The 22,308-nt window shown below is 36.4% G+C and overlaps 1 protein-coding gene across 5 annotated transcripts in view; it reads left to right on the top strand.

Annotated features, from left to right (window-relative positions):
* agtpbp1.S (ATP/GTP binding carboxypeptidase 1 S homeolog) overlaps positions 1-22,308 on the top strand; it is a 69,218-nt gene that overhangs the window by 30,650 nt on the left and 16,260 nt on the right. For 2 of the 5 annotated variants that reach the window (XM_041580155.1, XM_041580157.1), the window contains 14 exons: positions 2,169-2,346; positions 3,175-3,281; positions 4,311-4,436; positions 6,329-7,014; positions 7,981-8,064; positions 9,587-9,673; positions 9,753-9,901; positions 11,813-11,900; positions 14,589-14,733; positions 15,204-15,357; positions 16,344-16,524; positions 17,382-17,511; positions 20,755-20,886; positions 21,524-21,700. In XM_041580155.1, coding sequence (XP_041436089.1) covers positions 2,169-2,346; positions 3,175-3,281; positions 4,311-4,436; positions 6,329-7,014; positions 7,981-8,064; positions 9,587-9,673; positions 9,753-9,901; positions 11,813-11,900; positions 14,589-14,733; positions 15,204-15,357; positions 16,344-16,524; positions 17,382-17,511; positions 20,755-20,886; positions 21,524-21,700 — 2,424 coding nt within the window. The remainder of the gene's footprint in view (positions 1-2,168; positions 2,347-3,174; positions 3,282-4,310; positions 4,437-6,328; positions 7,015-7,980; positions 8,065-9,586; positions 9,674-9,752; positions 9,902-11,812; positions 11,901-14,588; positions 14,734-15,203; positions 15,358-16,343; positions 16,525-17,381; positions 17,512-20,754; positions 20,887-21,523; positions 21,701-22,308) is intronic. The other 3 variants (XM_041580156.1, XM_018243869.2, XM_018243868.2) reach the window with 3 other exon arrangements.

Here is a 22,308-nt window from a genome sequence, read left to right as displayed (position 1 = left end):
TCTTATATTTATTGGATAGACTATGACTTGAATACAAATACTTTGCACTCACAGAGTACTACTGTCAGATATATATAGCAAGTTGATTTATATATTGCATCTTATGACATCATTTATTTGGTATATACATTTACACTTATCTGCTAGCTAATTTGACATATCCAGAGATTGCAAAACAGGAATTGAATTCAAAAAGTTTTCGGCCAAAGACTTCAATGCATTTTGGCAAATTTAAGCAGTTTGCTAATTTTTGGCCATGAGAATTGGATCAAAATTCGTCCATCATTATATATGAAGACTCTTGGGGGCAGATTTATCAAAATGTGAGATTAGAACTCACTACAGAAAAACTCTCTTTCTATTCATTCCTATGAGATTTTTAGAATCATATTTATTAAATGGTGAACTCCATTGATAAAAACGATTCTAAAAATCCCATAGCAATAAATAGCAATTGAGTAAGTTTTTCTGTGGTGAGTTCTAAACTCACATTTTGATAAATCTGCCCCTTTCAAACTCACTAATATAGGACCAGTGTGTAGAAGTGCAATAGCCTATAGTGAAATCGACAGATTTGATTGGCTAAATACACATTTGACTAAAAATCTGTTTGCTATGCATTGCTTTTGTTGTGTTCGTTAATAAAATAAGCACGATAAAATGCTTCTCCTACCTTGATTAATTATTAAATTGTTAAATTATTAAGATAAGTGCACCTTTCTGCCTTAATTCTTGCAGAATATTTCAATCCAGAAGAAAGAGGACAAGCTTATATCAAAAAATGTAGAAGGCCAATTTATTTTTGTAATTGTTTAAACACCACGCAGAGTAAACTGCACTCAGCATATGTGAGAAATGTTAGAACCAATGAAATGTAAACTTCTCTTTCTCATTTTAAGGGTGAAGATACACAGAGCAACTAGTAGCAGCTACTTGTCACTGCTACAAACTAGACAATAGTGATAATTGGCTTTGCCAAGACATTACGGGGCCCATTTACTTAGCTCGAGTGAAGGAATAGAAGAAAAAAGACTTCGAATTATGAATGATTTTTTTGGCTAATTCGACCATCGAATTGGCTACTTCGAACTTCGACTTCGAATCGAACGATTCGAACTAAAAATCGTTCGTCCATTCGATAGTCGAAGTACTGTCTCTTTAAAAAAAACTTCGACCCCCTACTTCGCCACCTAATACCTACAGAGGTGCCATGTTAGCCTATGGGGAAGGTCCCCATAGGCTTTCTAACAATTTGAAGGTCGAAGAAAAATCGTTCGATCGATGGATTAAAATCCTTCGAATCGAATGATTCGAAGGATTTAATCGATCGATCAAACGATTTTTCGTTCCATCGAACTATTTGCGGTAAATCCTTAGACTTCGATATTCGAAGTTGAAGGATTTACATTCGTCAGTCGAATATCGAGGGTTAATTAACCCTCGATATTCGACCCTATGTAAATCTGCCCCTACATGTGTTTTAGCAGAGGCAGTTTTCAGTATTGTCTATGGCAGGGAATTTTGTAGACCCAAAAAATACTGCTACTAGTGCCTCCGGAGCTACTGAGAATTGCCTCTGAAAAAACATACCTAGGGACATATTTATCAAGGGTCCAAGTTTGAAGTTAAAAAAAACTTCGAAACTTCGAATTCAAAAAGACCAACCGAATAGAGGTTGAATGTTTTTGGGGGTCGAAGTGGTCCTTATTCGAATCGTACGGTCGAAGGAATGGCACCTTCGATCTACTTCGATTCAGTTTTCCCCCAAAAAACTTTGATCTGTCAAACTCCACCAATTGCCTCCATATAGGTTCTAGGAGGCCCCCCAAAGGCTAAAACAGCACTTCGGCAGCTTTTAGGTGGTGAATGGTCGAAGTCAAAGTTTTAAAGAGACAGTACATGATAAATTTCGATTAGAATTTCGAATCGAAATTGGAAGTACACAAAAAATAGCTAGAAATGTGAAGTTTTTTTACTACGAAATTTCACTTCGACCTTTGATAAATCTGCCCATAGTGTCTTAGCAAAGCCAATTATCATTATTGTCTATTTTGTTGCGGTGACAAGTAGCTGCTGCTAGTAGCTCTGTGTGTCTTCACCCTAAACTATGGATCTGCAGAAAACACTGGACTTATCTGAATCATGGCACATTTCTTTTCTTTTTTTAGGAATGCCAGACTGTTAGAACATTAGATCCACTTGTCAACACTTCAAGCTTAATTATGAGAAAATGTTTTCCAAAAAACCGTCTTCCATTGCCAACAATCAAAAGTGCTTTTCAGTTTCAACTCCCCATCATGCCTACAAGTGGACCTGTTGCACTGCTTTATAGCATGCCTCCAGAAGGTAACTCACTGTTAGCTGCATTTGAATAATTTGGCCACTGTAACCTCTTTACAAGGACAGCTAAATCCAAAATGCTAAATCTATCATTCACAACTGAAAACCAGTATTCATTGTTATGTGTTTTGAGGCCCTGAATGACATCCTACTGTTTGTCATTTGATTAACAGACAGAAAACTTTATGGGGAAAACAATCAGTGTTTAGTACTTTTCTTCAAATGGATATACTTCTAATAGGGTTATAAGGCATTTCTATTCGGTGTTTTCTATATTAAAAGTAAATACATGTAGTCAATTTAGCCTCCTAAACTGACTGCCTTTGTAGAATGTGTGCACACTAAAACTGCTTTTATTTGTAACAACACTAACCAAAAGGAAAAAAGTATTGCAATGTGTTTTGTCAGAAATATGCAAGCCAAATCAACCTGACATTCTAAAACACTCTACTGAACACTGAAAGCATAAAGTACCTTATTCTACACATAGAAATAGAGGAGCATTACTTAAATTGTATATGGGTTCACATAATAAACATCCGATATCTGACTTTTTTTTACATTTGGGAACATATCTGGATATATTTAAAGTAAAAGTCACCATTAACATTAGTAACTAATACATTGTTGAAGATACAGAGTAGCTTTTTAATTATGTTTCAGTGAGTGTTAGTAAGTCATGAAGTCATGATTTAAAACTCAATAACTTAAAAACAAAACAATGCACATACCATTTGTAAATTGCCTTACAATATCACTTTCTACATTACAAAAAAAGTTAACTTTAAGGGGAATGCCCTTTTGTTTGTTTGAATGTTTGCTTATCTAACCAAGCCTTTTACTTAGTGGATGATGTGGTAGATGAGAGTGATGACAATGAGGACACTGAAGCAGAGACAGAAGCTGAGGCAGAAAATGAAGATAGTGACCAGATCTGTAAGGTCAGTGATCATATGAATGTCCATGAATATGCACAAATTTGCACTTTTAGTAAGTTACTGTTGGACTTCCAGTCCTAAGTAATTCTCCCTTTGTACTCCTACTTGCCCAGCCTCAGTAATGGCATATCCTGAAGTGTTATCATGCCTATAAGTTATAAGTAACAATATAACCTTCATTTTATGACGGATACTTGAGAACTGTAGTTCAAAATGATGAATTGGCCATTATCTAAAAAATTGTAAATGTCAATGATAATCCGAATTAAAGGAGGACTAAAGTTTAACTAAAGATATAGGACAGAAATGTTGTACATTATGTTCTGGGCTTCTGTACCAGCCGAATACAACCTCAGCCCTTTAACAGGAAAGATCTTCTTTTCTGCTGAACAGCATATTCTGTGCTGCTGTCAGTTCTTGAGCTTGGTGACCATCACACAATATACTAAATATATATAGTGTGACAATATAAGGCTGATTAGTAAATAATTCATACTATTGGTACATGGCAGCTCAGAAACCAGCACAATTAGCATTAGGATAATAATCACCTTTGTAGCATCAGCTTATATGACAAACAACCCTCATTTTCTTCTTGATGATTTGCAACAACCCATAAGCTTAGCTTTTCAGCAGCTGCTCAAGCATACTACACGTGTGCGTTTCACAGAAGCAAAGTGCATCCGCATCATGGAATAAATTAAATTAAAATGCCTTTATTGCACTCTTACAACAATGTTTTTTAGGCCATGCAGCCTGTGCATGTGCATTTCACAGACAGTCCTAACAAAATCCAAGATAGGGAACTCCTGTGAAAACTTTGTTGGCCTGGATCATAACTACCATAGAGATGCTGAATCTTTAGGTTGGTTCAGAAAGTTTAGTATATAAAATATGGAATTTCTAGTCATATTCATTTTTATGGTTTAGTTTTAGCTTTAATATTGTGTTTCCTAATAATATTTCTAACAGTTGATAATGGGTATAACCCTTTATATGTGTCAAGGATCTTCCTGGTTCTTATTCTTTTAGAATGATGATATAGAAACAGATATCACTAAGCTCATACCTGGGCAAGCATTGGGACGGACATTGGAGGATTTAAAAATGTACGAGCACTTCTTCCCAGAGCTGACAGAAGATTTCCAGGTAATACTGGTAAGACTGAAATACACACTATTGCACTGTTTCCAATATTTGTAGAGGTATGGCTTTCACTATAATTCAGTTCCATAAACAACTCATCTTTACACTTTAATATAAACAGAATTTAACAATATGTGTATTAAAAAAATAATGAAGTGCCTACCTATTTCAACCCTACAATTTCTGACTCTAGAGATTATTGTCTAATAAGGCATTTCCTCTGAGTACTATTAACCAGTTTGTAATAATGACAAGACTTAATGACTATTTCAATGCTTTCCATTCTTAAATAGATAAGGGTACTCTTTGCCACAGAGTTGCTGAAAATGTTTGTCAGAAAGGGTTTGGCTGAGCTTTGTTAGCAACTTTGACAAGGACATTAATAAAATGTGTATTTTATTTTTTGTGGGGCTCATATTGAGTGCATATGTTGCTACTTGAACGCCTCTGTCTCAGCCCTGCAGTACTGCATTCTAAATGCAAAATCTCAAATTTAGTGAGCAAAAGTCTCTAATGACGAATATACTGTAAATATTTTACTGAAATGTCCAAAATAACTTGATAAAATTTCACTTGACATAAAATGAATATGTGTCAAGGGAGGATATGCTGCGATCAAAGTGTTTAAATGTGTATGTGTGTGTTTCTGTGGAGGTATATATAAACCCACAAAATGGGTCATTCTTGATCCTGGGTGCCCAAGTGCAAGAGTACTAAGGGACAGAAGTGCACCCCCTTGAAAAATCTAGCACTCAGTACAGAGAGCAGCATCAGGGTGCACAGTACAGCTATGTCCTTTCTACCCGCCCTAGACATGTCTGCCGCTCTGTAACTTGCACGTCTGAATGACACAAGGCAGTGTTTGGTTCAAACCACAGTACACAGGTCTCTGAACTCTGGAATGGAGGGCAGAGGCCTGAGGCTATTTGCACAATCCCCACATAGTGGGCAAAGTGCAAATAAATGGCCCATTCCAGCCCCCCCCCCACTTTGCACACTGTTGAACATCACAAATTAGGTCTAAAGTTGCAGATATTCAGTGATTTTCAAAACAACAGTCATTAATTTGTTGTTCAAATCATTCACCCCAAGTGCTTATTACCATTTCACATTTGTAATACAGGTATGGGACCTGCTTTCCAGAATGCTCGGGACCTGGGGCTTTCCGGATAGCGGATCTTTCCATAAATTGGATCTTCATACCTTAAGTCTACTAGAAAATTATTTAAACATTAAATAGTCCCAATAGGCTAGTTCTGCTTCCAGTAGGGAAATAATTATATCTTAGCTTGGATCAAGTACAAGGTACTGTTTTATTATTATAGAGAAAAAGGAAATCATGTTTAAAAATTTGGATTATTTGGGTAAAAGGGAGTCTATGAAAGACAGCCTTTCCATAATTCGGAGCATTCTGGATAACGGGTTTACAGATAATGGATCCCATACCTGTACTATGTTAGAGAGATTAGGTGTTTTAATGAGAGTGTAATAGGTAGTTATTCAATCATCGTATTCTCAGACTGCACAGGCATTCTACAAACTTAATTATTGCTTACATTTCCACAGGCACAACTTTGAACCATTAGATATTGTTTCAGGTACTGGATCTTCCACAGCAGAGGCAGATCATATCATTACCCCCCCCCCACCAATAAAAATTAGAATTAATTTTGTCATTTGTTGTGTTGTGGTTATATGTAAAGAAGAAAATGTGCAAATGGTATACAGTGACAAGGCAAACATTTAGAGCTGTCTACATATGGAAAATCAGACCTTGCAATGGTGTGTTTAACCATTTTAAGGTCTTATTTTTAATGTCCAGATGATACAAATAATTTTGGGTTAAGAAAGCATTATTACTTCAACTGTGCATCCTAGAAATTAATCTTATGTTCTTTATTAAGGAATTTGATCTGGTTTCAAATAAACCAAAGCCTGAGGCAAAGCGTGGGCCTATTATTGTGCCGACTGCTGGTGAAGAACAGCCAGAGGTGCCTAAAAACTTCATGAAAAATTTGGCAAGGAGAAGTAGTAATATCTCTTTAGAAGATGAATGTAATCAAAGACCAACTGTTTTGGATATGCCAAAAAATTTTACCAACCAAGGGAACACTCTAGATAAACAAATTCTTGGGAACAAAGACACATCTTGTTACTACTTCAGTAATGATATTGTGAGAGATCTTGAAAGACTGTCGCTGCACAAAGCTTCTGGAAACCACCCATGTAGAAATGGATGTATTTCAGCTAAAGAGAAGCTTAATTATTTCCCTCACTCATGTAATAAGTCAACATCTAGTTCCTGTAGCAACAGCTTGTTCGAGAAAAATTCTATGCATCTCAGCCCATTCGGTTGCTCTGGAATAGCACCTGATGATGAAGAATCAAGTCCACTGGATGAACAAGTCATGATGGAAATGACAGACTTTGACAACTTACTACCTCTTCATGACCCTGAACTTTATATTGAGATTGTAAAGAATACTAAATCAGTTCCAAAATACTCAGAAGTGGCCTATCCAGATTATTTTGGCCATGTGCCTCCATTTTTTAAAGAGCGACTGTTGGAAAGACCGTATGGTGTTCAAAGGTTAGTGGATAATTTTGTCTCAGTATCTGCAACTTCCTGTGTTTTTATAAATGCGAACCATTACAAGTTCTGCATCACATCCTTGACTCAAAAAATATAGACCCAGTACTTAGTAGTGGACAGATCATCAACGCCAGATATACGTTTATGTATATATGTTTATATGTGTGCACAATATATAGAAAATGTTTATTTATTTTGATATGTTTGAAATATTACTCACTTTATAATAAAGGATTATCCAAAAGCATTGGATATCAGAAAGTGAATACATTTTTGGGGAATAATGCTTATCACACCTTGACCCTCTAAACAGTTCTAATTCAAATATTTGCCACCTAAAAACTGCATAGTTCATGTAGAAGTCATTGACAGAGGTCCCTTAAACTATTTGAAGATGTTAATAGTAGTGATAAGACAACTTTTTGCCAAGTTTTGCTGCGAAAATTAAGCCCCATAGACTAATGGGAGAAAAAAAATGTTGCACATCAAAAAGATTTGTTGCTCGTCAAAAGAAATTTGACCAGCAAAAGTTTTTTTTTTTGAAAGGAAAATTTGATTTGAGTTTTCGGGTTGGGACTATTTGAACGAATTTTAGACATTCAAATTTTTTTTCTACCTTTGATAAATAACCCCCTAAATGTCAGGCTATAATGCTTTATATGATGTATTTTTTTGTATTTAGTTCTGAAATAAAGAGCTCTAATGTAAGTCGTTTGGGAACTGATGCTATGTATATTCTTTGCTTTCAGAGGGACATATTCCATTTTAATCAAAGCTGCATTGTTTTCATTGTGATAAAGGGACCTAAAAACCCTTGGATGTTAGATGGGCAATTCTTAATTTAAAACATGAGATATGCATTCTTGGGCCATTTTTCTTTGTTTCTTAGAAAATATGTATTGTATATTTAATTTCTAACCTGATATAAATTATATGTTGAAAATTTTTCTCTTTTATCGGTAGGTCAAAAATATTCCAAGATATAGAAAGGATGATTCATCCAAATGATATTATAGACAGGGTGGTATATGATCTGGATAATCCAAGGTAGGTGCCAATTTTACTTGTTTCCGAGTTACTTGAAGAGTTCAGTGTTGGCATCACAATCATATGAACAGTGTTATTGGTTGTTACCAGGGCCATATATATGATAGGCACATGTTACAGGATATAGAAAGGATGTTTCATTCAAATGATATTAGACAGTGTTGTGGTTGTAATCTGTGACATATTTAATAGTCATGCGAGACCTGTGCCTAGGGCGGCAGCCTCTATAATTGAAAACATTTGTTTGGGGAATATAAAAAAATACCCTCCATTGGCGGAGCTGGAGGTGTGAGAGATATAGGGCCAGCTGCGCTCAAATAGGAAGTGACTTCACTTCCATAACTTGGGGTCGCTGCTAGAAGAGTTCAGTGTTGCCTAGGGTGGCACCAGACCTAAATGCATCGCTGGTTGTAATACATACTGAAAATACATTGATATTAACCAAAAAAATTCAAAAAATATTTACAAGCTATTTTTTTCTATGTGCCTTACATACGATAACATATATATTCAGCTGAGCTGAACAGTATCCAAGAAAGAGACACAGTCTAATAATAATAGATAAGATTACATGCCTAAATACATATAATGTCATTTAAATATTAATTCAACATAATGATAGTCAAGACAGATGTTATTACAGGTATGGTATCTGTTATCTGAAAACACGTTATTTAGAAAACTCAGAATGATGAGGCCAGCTCCCATAGAATCCAGTTTAGTAAAAAAATTTACATTTTTAAAAATGAGTTAATTTTTCTTTTTAATAATACAACTGTACCTTGTATTCGATCCCAACTAAGATATAATTAATCTTTATTGGAGGATAAAACAATCCCATCAAGTTTTTTTCAATGCTTAAATGATTTTCTAGTGGAGCTATGTCACGGCAATCCAAATTATGGACAGAGCCCATATCCAGAGAACCCCAGGTTTTAAAGCATTCCTGCTTGCAATCGTTGGTCCAACTAGTTGTGTAAAAATGATTTAGGTTCTTTTATGCTTTGTGGTTCAGCTGAAACATATAGTTAATAGTTATTTGTCTTTGAGCATCATGTGTTCCTGGAAATAATTAGAAATGTCAGATTGGGACCACTCATAATTATATTTTTAATTAGGGGCCTAGATCTAGATGGGGTTTGCCGTGTCTTAAAAACTTGGCCAACACCAAGTTTGCTGCTATACCAGTTACAAATAGTTGACACATATGCAAAGCATAGACTGTTCCGTGAGGTGTAAAGTTTAATTTACAGAGCCATATGCCATGTGCAAATAGCAAAAAAACTGCCATTTTTTTTGCATTGTACATGCTGCATTTTGCTGTCTGCGAGGGCATGCTCTTGTGCCCCTTAACGCTCTTGCACCGCACCAATGAGAAAAATTACCCTTATAGATTTAAGGATAGGATAATCTACTATATTCAGAATGTAGAATTTGCCTGCAAAAAATATGAATCCTTTGCATACACCTCCATCATAAAATGATAGCATTAAACTGCCTTGTTCTTCTCATTGCTTCCTAGTTGCTCTGCACAGGATGAGATTGACGTTCTTAAGTTTAACTCAAAATTTGAATCTGGAAACTTACGGAAAGTCATTCAAATAAGAAAGTAAGAGCACCCTGCAACCTTCACAGTTTTAAAAGCCCTGTTAGAAAGACACAAACTGCACATATGGTTTATTTTCCAGAAATGAATATGATCTTACCTTGAATTCGGATATAAACAGCAACCATTACCATCAATGGTTTTACTTTGAAGTGAGCAGCATGAGGCCAGGCGTTGCTTATCGTTTCAACATAATCAATTGCGAGAAGTCCAACAGCCAATTTAACTATGGTAGGTGCTGCACAAGATTGATCAAAAACGTTATTGATCATTTATGGCTTTTCAACGTGCAGAACCTTTAGAATAATAGGTATAATATATAAGTTGTTCAGAAAATGTTTACTATACTGAATTTTACTAACCTGTCACTTGTTCCGTGACAGAATATTCTTTGGAAATGGGAATCTCATGTCTGCGTTTATTTATGTCATGTTTATTTTAAATAAAAGCTACATTCATATTAGAATAATACATTAGTCCCTGTGTATAGCTGTTGTGATTAGTCCACGTGTAGGTGGTGCTCTGTTTGCTATTTCAGCTACTTTGTTTGCATAAACCAAATTATTGTCAGTCACAACTTTACACTGTGTAATTCTTTTTTTATTGAGATCCCAGCAAACTTTTCAGGGACAACCCTTTTTTTCGAAGGGTGTTGTCCTTGAATCATTTGCTGGGATTTCAATAATATTGAGAAGGATTGTGTGGTGGTAAGTTGTGTGAGTGCTGTTTGGTTATAAAGAAAATGTACACAAAAAAAAATGAAAACTCCTTCCAATTAAAAAGGCTTTTTTATAGACCCAAGTTGTGTATAGACCATTTCAAGGGGTCAGTAAACTGTTATTTTTTTATTTTAGAGAAAACTCATAAACAATGGCCAACTTTTGAATGTACTGTACATTTTGATACCTGTACTGCAGAATAGGGAGTGCTGTTTAGTTTCCTATTGTAATGCTTCTATTTTTATAACTGTACAACAAAATAGATGTCTGTAGCCTTCAAATGGCCCACCAAACTCCTTCCAGCTAAGCTCTGGCACACTTCTGGGTTGGAAGCTGCTACACTTGATCAGGTGATAGTTGTGCAACCTTTTTCCATTCCACAAAGGAAGGAACCTAAAAACTGCAAAGAGGAGTACTCCAAGTGCAACGTAATATAAAAATGTGTTTATTTGAAAGCTGAAATGCACACACATCAAAGCAAATGAATAAAAGTGCCTCTAGATTAAGCACTATTTGAGCGCCAAACATGATGAAGCAGAAGGGATGTTCAGAGTTATTTATTCATTAGCTTTGATGTGAGTGCATTTTAACTTTCAAATAAACACATTTTTATATTGTCTCACTTGGAGTGCTCCTCTTCTGCTATTTTATGTAACTTTGCATTACTTTGGAACAAGCTGTTAAGCCAATATTTTCAGACTTAAAAATGATTTGCAAGACAATGTCTAATGCAAATGCAAATAAAAAAATATCTTACTTGGTCGAGGTGAATTTTTGAATTCTAAAAATTCGAATTTCGAGCTATTTTTAGTTTACTTTTTAAACAAGCCAAATTGCTGTTGTAGCCTATGGGTGACCTCCACGTAGAACCTATTTGGAGTCAATTGGTGGACTTTTGGGAAGAACTCGATTCGTATGATTCGAATTCGGCCGAATATGGACCGATTCAATCGAAAACGGACCTATTTGGCCAAAAAAAAACTTTGACTTAATTTCAGTTGGTCTTTTTGAATTTGGAAGTTTCTCAAATTCGAATTTCGACCCTTGATAAATATGGCCATTAATAAAAAAGGATTAGCACCCCTTTAATATGTATTTCACTTTCAAACTTTCAGACTGTATCTATGTTATGTAAAAAAAAAAAAAAAACACGGGAAGGCTTATTTACTAAAACTTTGACTTTTTCTTGAAAAAATTTGACCGAAATCCCGAACCCAAATATAATTTTAGCAACAAAAAGTTGCTAAAAATCGAGCATCAATTTCAATCGTGCAACTTGATTTCTTTTTTGAAAACGCTCTTGTATTACGTGATTTAGTCAAGCAAATTCATTGATGCAAACATTACACAATCAACACCTTGTTTAGGGCTTTTGTTTTGGATCTATGACTAACAACCATATTTACAATTCATATCTTTTAAGGTATGCAGCCTCTAATGTATTCTGTGCAGGAAGCATTAGCATCCAGGCCTTGGTGGTATCGTGTTGGTACCGATATCTGTTATTACAAGTAAGTTGGCATTTACTATCCAGTGGATAGGGTTTAAAAAGTTTTTAATTGCCCTATAAATTTATGCTAAAATTACTTATTTTATCCTATTCTTTCCTATCTTATCCTAGTTTAGTATTTTAAAATGATAATGCTTTGGTGCAAAAATAAATAACACAGAGATGTTTATAACAATTAACTTAAACTGTACTTATTAGGTTGTTTAGAGTTGCATTATACACCCATGTCAAGAAATTAAAAAAACAGGTTTTTCTTAAAACAACAGGCAAAAATCATGTGCCCCACAAGTCATATTCATTCAACTCCTGCTGAACAAGTAATACATTACCCAATCTGAGTGCTCTCTTGTGGCTATACCTATTTTAATAATTCATTTTAAAGGGATACTGTCATGATTTTGATGGTGTAGTTTTTATTTCTAAATTACAGTTTACACTGCAAATAATTCACTCTACGATGCAGAATCTAACTCCTAACGAACAAGTTTATATTTTTTTTAGTTGTAATATTGGTGTGTAGGCAGCAATTTTTTGGTCAGTTTGACTGGTCATGTGCTGTCAGAAAGAGCCAGCACTTCAGGATGGAACTGCTTGTAGGCAAGCTATTGTTTCTCCTTCTGAATGTAACTGAAGGTGTTGCAGTGGGACATGGATTTTTACTATTGAGTGCTGTTCTTAGATCTACCAGGGAGCTGTTATCTGGCTACCTTCCCATTGTTATGCTGATGGCTGCTGGGGGGATTGAAGGGAGGGGATTGATATCACTTCAACTTGCAGTGCATTAAAGAGTGACTGAAGTTTATCAGAGCACAAGTCACATGACTGGGGGCACGTGGGAAACTGACAATATGTCTAGCCCCATGTTAGATTTCAAAATTACATATAAAAAATCAATTTGCTCTTTTAAAAAATGGATTTCAGTAAAGAAGTCTGATGGAGCAGAACTATTAACTGATGCACTGCCAGTATCCCTTTAAGTTTCAGGTTCAAATATACTGTATGTTTATTTTTTTATGTTTCTTCTTTTGGCACATTTCATTTGGTGGGCAAGCAACCAAAAGTAACCCTACTTGCCTCCCATTCACTTGAATAGATAAGCCTTACAGAAAACTAGAACATATTTAGAACATTATAGATGCTGTCAGGCCCTTCCCATCTGTGTTAATAAGAGGCAGATGTATATCCATTGACAGCACTCCAATTTATTTTAAAACCACTTATAATGATTGCAGTTATTTGCATAGCAGAACAGCAACACGATGCAACGTTTCGAGAAGCACTCCACTCTTTGTCAAGCATGTGGTGTACAACTCCAAACGCATTGTGTTGCTGTTCTGCTATGCAAATAATTGCAATCATTAAAGGCGGTTTTAAAAGAAATTGGAGTGCTGTCAATGGATATACATTTGTACACTATGGGGGAGCTGTTGTGAACAGACTCAAAGACATGCACCCAAAGGACAAGTGGGCCGAGAAAGTAATTGCTTAATAAGAGGCAGCCAATGGCTGTGTGGTGTTACCCAATTTTTATTTTTGTTTTGTAAATGTGTTTAATTACATTTATTTTATTTTTAAAAGGGTCCTCCACTGAAAAACTTTTACAATGTAAGTCAAGGTAGCTTTTCAATATACATTTGTAGCGCTATAGTAAATTGAGTGCACCGTTCTCTGACTATGAGCTCCACTCCCAATACTGTGCTCCGGATGAGACCTTAAATCTTAGGGAGTAAGCCTTTGCAAACCGTATGGAGGCAGGGTGTAGTGCAACTGTAACTTGATACAGGGTGCAATAATTGGGTGCCAGTTCTAATAATTTAACCAATGAACAAATTTATTGTACAAGAACATCCACAGTGGAGTGTACATACAGAGCAAGCAGGATCATACAGAACAGTGGATAGGCATATACTCACAGCACCTTTGGTCAGTAGCTGTCTGCACAGAGATGGGGACAATGTACACAACACTTGGGGTACACCGATTGGGGTACAGCCAGCGTTCAGCCTTTTCCCTAAGTGGAACCTGAGGAGAAACTCACATCCCTAGGTCTGTACACTTAGTCCCTACTTTTGGGCAATTGGTACCTGGGATCATAATCCCACTCACATTCCTCAGAAGAGCCTCAAGCTGCTCAGCTAAATAGCCTGTCTATCTGTCACTCCTAGAGTGACCTCTTAAATTGAGTAGCCTATCCTAGACCTGACCTGTCTAGGTTCCACTTGAGCTCTGTCTGCCTGCTCAGGTCAGCGCTAGCTATAGATGGACCTACTATAGATGGACCCTGAGCATATGGCTGCCCAAGACTTTATACTTTCACACAGTGCCATCTACTGGTCACTATTGTGAACACCAAGAGGCATAGCTTTAATCAGGAATAAGAACAGGTCCCCCTCCTAACTGTATTTTAGGACCCAGCTAGGCATCTATAACACCAGGGGACTGCCTGCTTAATAATACTGGGAGACTAATTTACCAGTCCCCAACACATTCATTACGGATACTGATTGTTTTCATAGTTATTTTGTTAATGTATTTCCTAGTGACAGTAGTATGTGTCTAGATGTTTATATTCTCCACAACTATGTCTCTGACTCCTGAAACAATCTAGCAGAAGCTGTCTGACTTGGAGGAGAACTGACTTCTGCTGCATTGCTTTAAGAGTGAGATTAATGCTTTTTTTTTCTGATAGGAATCACTTTTCGAGAAGTTCACTAGCAACTGGAGGTCAAAAGGGAAAGTCATACTATACTCTCACATTTACCGTAACATTTGAGCATAAAGACGATGTCTGTTATTTTGCCTACCATTATCCCTATACGTATTCCACTTTAAAGGTAAGATGGTTGTCTCCTGTTTGACAAACAAGATAAGTGAGTCATTTGTTAATTTGATCACATCACAAGGTCTTTCTTAGGAAAGATCCACATTTCCACAGTCTGCCTAGCATTTATTGAGGTTAAATGAGTCATGAAGCCAAAATATGCAGGTATAGGATCTATTATCCAGAGTGCTTGGCACCTGGGATTTTCTGCATACATGTACATACTTTGGATCTCCGTACCTAAACAATGTGAATGTTTTGCCACCAATATGGATTTATGCATCATAGTTCAGATCAATAACTGTTCTATTATTATAGAGAAAAAGGAAATCATTTTTAAATTGCCTTCATGTAATTTGGAGATTTCTGGTAGCAGTTTTAAGATAAAGAATCCCTTACCTAATACATTATTTTGCATTTAGCCTTCAAGGTATGTTGCTCAATACTTAAACTATACTTAAACTATGTTTTGCTTGTTTACAGATGCACCTTCAAAAGCTTGAGTCTTTGCACAACCCGCAACAAATCTATTTCCGCCAAGAAGTATTATGTGAAACACTAGGTGGAAATGGATGTCCTCTAATCACCATCACTGCTATGCCAGAGTCCAAGTATTATGAGCATGTTTATCAGTTCCGTAAGTATTTCACAGCAGCCTGTCTACTTTTCAAACAGGTTTTTATTTTGTTTTCTAATTCATCCTATTACAAATTCTTTCCTCAAAGGCTGCTGAAAGTTTAGGTGATAAAATATATATATTTAGTAGTGCTATGTTTCATATCCTTTAATACACATCATGACATTTCACTTGTTATGGGGGGACGATTTTTGGCTACGATATTCTCTGAGCTGAAAAGCCTTAAAGGACTTGATTTACCACTTGCATTAAGGGAATTCAATTTACCTGTTGTGTTCACCAATGACCAGAATTCTCCTTTCCTACTTTCTAGGTCTGCCTCCTGCCTTTATTTAGTTGGGTTTAAAAAAAGAACTGGTTGGGTTCCTAAGGCAAGTAGTATGTTAGGGTTTTTTCATAGTACTGAAAACATTTGACATTCAGATGACATTCATTTCACATTTATTTCACATTACATTTGTCAAGGGTTAGAAGGCACGAAGAGCAGTTTGAATTGGTATAATGGAACAGGAGCTCAAAGGTGCATTGTTAGCCTTAGGGCCATAAATTAAATCATTATGTGTAGGAAGGCAAATTATTTACAGCATACAATTGTGAAGAAGTCTAGGTTTCATTTGAAGACATTTTCACCAGTATGAAGTTATTATCACTGCTACTAAAATGTACTTAGTTCCACTACCATTTTAGGCCTGTTACTTCTTTGTATCTGTTAACACCTTTAAACACAGTGTGCTTGCTTTGAGTGGCAGTGAACGTTAATTTTAGGTGAACATTGAGTCAAGAAGAAATACCACCCTTTAAAAAGGAGTCAAGAGGCAGGATGCAGAAAGAATGCGTAGTTTCTAGTACACTGAATAAGCCTCTTTAGTCAGTGATTATTCAATAATCTTCTGTACAGGGATATAATTTATCAATTTTAGATATGTTAGATATTACTGTACATTATTTTGTTACATGCATAACAAAGTCTTTTTTTCTTCTCCTAGGTAACCGGCCTTACATTTTCCTTACGTCCCGTGTTCATCCCGGAGAGACAAATGCAAGCTGGGTTATGAAAGGCACTTTAGAATATTTAATGGGGAGTAGTGCCACTGCACAAAGGTTGCGTGAATCTTATATTTTCAAAATAGTTCCTATGCTAAATCCGGATGGTGTAATCAATGGAAAGTGAGTACATTACTTTTTCATTTATAGGTATGTTACTTATAAATGCAAGATGCATTGATATTTTTTCCATGTTGCTAATTCCAGTACAAGCCTTTCTTGGGAATATCATATGGGAATGAGATTGCATAGCCAAACAAACTGGTTACCAATCTAGCAGCTCTGTGATTTTGTACTATACTGAGGCTGATTAGCAAAGTAATTGGTAAAACTGTATGAATATCTGTATGGCAGGGGGAATTTAACTTTGTACACCAACATTTTTACTTGTATATTGGAGCTTACTGTGCAACTAATTTCAGGCTGCTTACAGTTAGTAGTTGCCTAATTATATTACCTTTCATCTTAAAGGATAGTACATTTTTAAAAACAACTTTTAGTTTGTTATATATGTAGTCCTGCAAGTCCAGGGGGTTTGATTGAATATATTTTTACACTTAAAGGGGTTGTTCAACTTCCAACACTTTTTTCAGTTCAGTTGGTTTCAGAAATAAAGACTTTTCCTAATCACTTTCTATTTTCTATGTGTGAGTGTTTTTCTAATATTGAAGTATAAAGTAAAATTTTTCACCTTCTAAAGCAGCTCGGGGGTCGGGGGGGGGGGGGTTTCGACTCTTCTAACTTTTCTAAATTGATACATTTAGTTAATACATTTCTTAGCTTTATCCCAGCTGTTAGAATTGATACGTTAGTTGCTAATACTCCAAAGATGCTGGTGCAGCAATGGTGTGTTAATTGGCAGAATACTTCTATCCATATTCAACTTAGAAATAATATATATCATATACCATAGAAAGAGGGATGTAATTAAATGAAAATAAAAGGAAACTAAGGCATCCGTTTTTTTTTAATATCCTTAGCCATCGTTGCTCATTAAGCGGGGAAGATCTAAACAGACAGTGGCAAAATCCGAATTCTGATCTGCATTCTACAATTTATCATACTAAGGGACTGTTGCAGTACTTGTCAGCTATAAAACGTGCACCTCTGGTAAGTTGTGGTTAAGCTAGTTGTTTATTTTCACTAATATGCATTTGTATTACTTCACCCACCCTACATCTCTCTAGTTTGCGATTTCAGCAATTTGGTTGCTAGGGTCCAAAATACCCTAGCAACCATGCATTGATTTGAACAAGAGACTGGAATATGAATAGGAAAGGACCTGAATAGAAAGATGAGTAATAAAAAGCAACAATAATTATCAATCTGTCGCCTTACAGAACGTTTGTTTTTAGATGGGGTCAGTGACCCCCATTTGAAAGCTAGAAAGAAACATAAGAAGACAAATAATTAAAAAAAATATAAAGAAGGAAGAGTGCAGGCAAGATTTTCTGGCTGGCGAAGGGGCACGGCTGTTTAGCAGAGTCTTTAGGCCAAAGGTCACGGTACAAAAGGTCAAGGCAAGCGGATGGTCAGACAGGCTGGATCGAGGCAGGCAGAAATCAGAATCGTCAGGAAGGCAAAGGGTCAAAACCGGGTAATCAATCAGATGGGTTGAGGCAGAATCAGAGTCAAATAACAGGCAGAGGTCAAACCAGAACGTCAAACAGGAGGGTGAAGCAGAATCAGAGTCGGTTTCAGGCAAAGGTCAGGTTCTAGAGATCAGAGTAGTCAAAACAGCCAGGCAGGGGTCAAAACGGGTAAGCAGAAACAGGTTTGAACAGAATAGCAATAGCTAACAGCACCAGGAACAATCCAATCACGGGCAATGACAACTGTGCGAATGCCCCTTTGCGCGCTGACGTCATTATGTCAGTGCGCATGCACCTTTAAATCCAGAAGTGCGCGCGCGCACTAGGAGAGAGCCGGCACAGGAAGAACAGCGCGGCGGGCGTCCCCGCCGAGGGGGCGGCAGGGTGAGGTATTTTTATTACAACCATCAATCTTTAATGTCCTTTAATGTACTTATAAAGAGCAATCATGTCCCATCCCAAGCACATTTTCTCCAGAGTACTACCCTAACCCCAAGGACTAGAGCTCAAAACTGCACTGCATAATCCAGATGAACCCTTACCAGGGACCTATAATGAGGCAAAATTATTTTTTTATCCCTTGAGTTTATGCCCTTTTTTAATGCAAGATAGTACTTTATTTGCTTTAGTGGCCACAGAATGACACTGCACAGAGTTATTCAGCTTCTTCTCAGTTAAGGACACCTCCAACACACTAGGGCTCATTTATAAACTTCGCGCAGGGCAGATTCGCAAAGTGAATATATTTGCCCTGCGCATGGTTACATTTATAAAGCTGAATAAGAGGGTTCAAACAGAATTGCGAATTTTTTTTTCACAATGCGAATGTCTATAGGAGCTTTTTAAATATTTCACAATTCGCAAATTGCGAATATTTATGCTCACACTCTGCGACACAATTACGCCACAACTTTGGTGGCGGATAAAATATTCGCAAAACAGTTTTGCAAACTGCAGATTTAAGTTACTGTCGACGTTATTTTCGCGCACAACAACCGTCTCATTTGCGCGCCATTTGCGAAAATTTACTCACACTGCAAATTCGCAAAAACCGGAAAGATGGGCAGAGCAGTGCAATATATTAGCGTTCAGGAAAAAACATGCACAATACAACCATTTGTGAAAAATATGCGCTGCGCGAACTTTATAAATGACCCCCCACTGCCTTTTAGTGCATAACTCATCTTTATGTAATTTTTACTTAAGTGCATCTTGCACCTTGTATTGATGAACATTGAAGCTCACTTGACAATTTGCTGTTGAGTTTTTCATTTATGTCAAATTGCTCTGCAAAGTGGCAACATCCTGCATGGAATGTATAGTTTGTACAGTTTAGAATCATTAGCAAAAATGTAAACAGTAATTTTACTGCCAACCTCTGGGCCATTAATAAACAAGTCAAAAAGCAAAGGGCCAAGGACAGACCCTTGCAGTAAGCCACCAAGAACACTGGTCCAATAGAAAAATGTTCCATTTACCTCAACTCTCTGTAATCTATCCTTCAGACAGTTCTCTATCCAAGTATAAATTTGTTCCAAACCAGTACTCCTTCATTTAATCAGTAACAATTTGTGTGGTGCTGTTTTAAATGCAGAGTCTAAGAAGATCACATCCAGTGCCATCCCAGAGTCGAGGTTCCTTCTCACATCCTCATAAAAGGCAAATAAGTTAGTCTAACAAGATCTATTACACATAAAACTATTCTGGCACAAGCTCACAGTATTGTTATTTGCAATGTAGTCAAGTATCTTATCTCTTATAACCCCTTCCAAAAGCTTTCATACCACTGATGTCAGACTAATTGACCTATAGTTTTTCTGCTGAGAATGGGATCTCTTTTTGAATAGTGGCGGCATGTTCGCAATTAGCCAATCTTTCTCAAGGAATACTTGAAAAGTAAGCAAAGAGGTTTGGCAATCACAAAGCTAAGCTCATTTAGTACCCTGAGACCATCAAGTCCCTGGCCTTGTACCAGCTCAGAAGAAGGAAAACTACTTCTTACATCCAAATGCAATTTGACCAGTACCTGAATGAGCATTGTTTTACATTATTAATATCAGTAACTTGTATTTACTCCTGTGCTAAAAAGCCATCAATCAGTTTCCTGAAACTGCCAGTATCTCTCGTTCTCACTGTAAAAACTCCCTTTCTGCATGTTAAAATGTTCCAAAAACCTTGTTAACCAGTATGACCTACTTTTTAATAACACCCCAAAGATTTTAATGTGTGGACCTTTTGTGTATTTGTACAAAAAACAGCATGAAAATGCCTGAAACCCTAAAAAGATCATGAAGGCAAGAAACATCTTCCAGTTATTAAAGGGACATCTGCCATTAACTTCTACATGACTGGACTATTTTCGGATTTGTTGCAGTTCTGTCTCATAATAAATCTCGAAAAGGTTGCTCTTTTTTTCCCCCTGCTACTTTTTTAGACTTTTTGAGACATAAAGCCAGACCAGAAAATTTGACCTTTAATAAACATGCCCCTAAATTTTGACTGACATTTATAGTTGCAATAGACCAATAGCCCTAAGAATAAAGGAGGACTTTTTCCTTAGAATAGGATATTCTTAGAATACCACTATTTAAATCATGCTAAAAGTTCATTTGAATGGGAACAGCTGTTTCTCTTGTGCACAAGGCACCATCTTTGAATAGAACCACATGAGACATAGATGATAATTACGCCTTAAATGTCTTCTTTTTGTTTACACTTGAACTTTTATTCATTACTTTTGATCCTCTGTTCCTATTTTTAGGTTTACTGTGATTACCATGGACATTCTCGCAAGAAAAATGTTTTTATGTATGGTTGCAGTATTAAAGAGACAGTCTGGCACACTAATGTGAATGCCTCCTCATGTGACATGGTAGAAGAAAGTGGATACAGGGTGAGAAGCAACTACCTGAATTATTTTAAAATGTTCTAATTTTGTTTTATGTTACAGTATGTAGAGGGCATTTCATTGGAGGGTGCCAAATTGTAATGCAAATAAGTATTTTCAGACCATGGAAAAAAGGCACTAGACTGGTGGCAGCTTGTAATAAACTGTAGTACATTACAAGAAATACTTAAATGTATAGAAACATCGTATTGGTTGTAGTTTTGTAGAACACATACAAGGTTGTAATAAACTGATGATTAATGAAACAGCCCCTGGTCTTTATTAGAATGTATACAGAATATAAAACATTGTCATCCTAATATATTTCCAAAAATACATTACAGCTAATACGTGTTTCCAATTGTTTGAAACTGGGCTTTTGGGAAAGACACATAAACATTTATCACAATACTCACCATCACAACACTGTAGAATCCTTGTCACCCTCCATCCACTGCTTTTCTAGCCACTTAATCCAACAGTCTAGAAACCTGTGTTCAAAATTAATATGATTTTGGCATGTACAGAAGTAATTTTCACTCTTGTCAATGGTTTTCTATTGTGGAAATAGATAGACAATACTGCCATCTTGTGGTGTAGATAAAATACAATTTGAATACATTTTTTTCTGACCTTGTTTTAGACACTTCCCAAGGTTCTAAACCAGATAGCGCCAGCATTTTCCATGAGCAGCTGTAGTTTTGTAGTGGAAAAATCCAAGGAATCGACTGCCCGTGTTGTAGTCTGGAGAGAAATTGGAGTCCAGCGAAGTTACACAATGGAAAGCACATTATGTGGTTGTGATCAAGGAAAGTATAAGGTAAATAGTACTGACATATGCAGTCAAAGTGCCTTATTTAACCCTTTTTCAGTGTGATTTAAATAAATTGTTTATAAAAATAAAAACTGGGTAAATAGGCTGTGCAAAATAAATATGTATCTAATATAGTTAGTTAGCCAAAAATGTAATATAAAAAGTCTGGAGTCACTGGATGAGTAACATAATAGCCAGAACACTACATGGTTTCCACTGATTGGTTACCAGGCAGTAACCAATCAGAGACTTGATTGACAGAGGGCACATGCGTCACAACTGTTGCTTTTGAATCTGAGATTCACGCTGAGGATCAATTGCAAACTCACTGAACAGTTATGTCCTATGTGGCCCCCCTTAAAGTCGCTGACTAGAGTTAAAGAGCTGAAAAGCAGGAAGTAGTGTTCTGGCTATTATGTTAGACATCCAGTCACTCCAACCTTTATACCTTTTTGAATGACTAACTATATTAGAAACATTTTTCATTTTGCAGAGGCTATTTACACGTTTTCTGATTTCAGACTGAACTGTTCCTTTAAGTTGAAACAGTAAAGGTAATATTCAAGCATTTTAGCACAATTCACATAGCTTGCAAGGTGGGGGAGCAACATTTT

This window comes from Xenopus laevis, chromosome 1S (assembly GCF_017654675.1).
Source record: "Xenopus laevis strain J_2021 chromosome 1S, Xenopus_laevis_v10.1, whole genome shotgun sequence".
Classification (NCBI taxonomy): Eukaryota; Metazoa; Chordata; class Amphibia; order Anura; family Pipidae; genus Xenopus; species Xenopus laevis.
The sequence above is the reverse complement of the archived record's forward strand: the minus strand, read 5'-3'. Positions and strand labels throughout refer to the sequence as shown.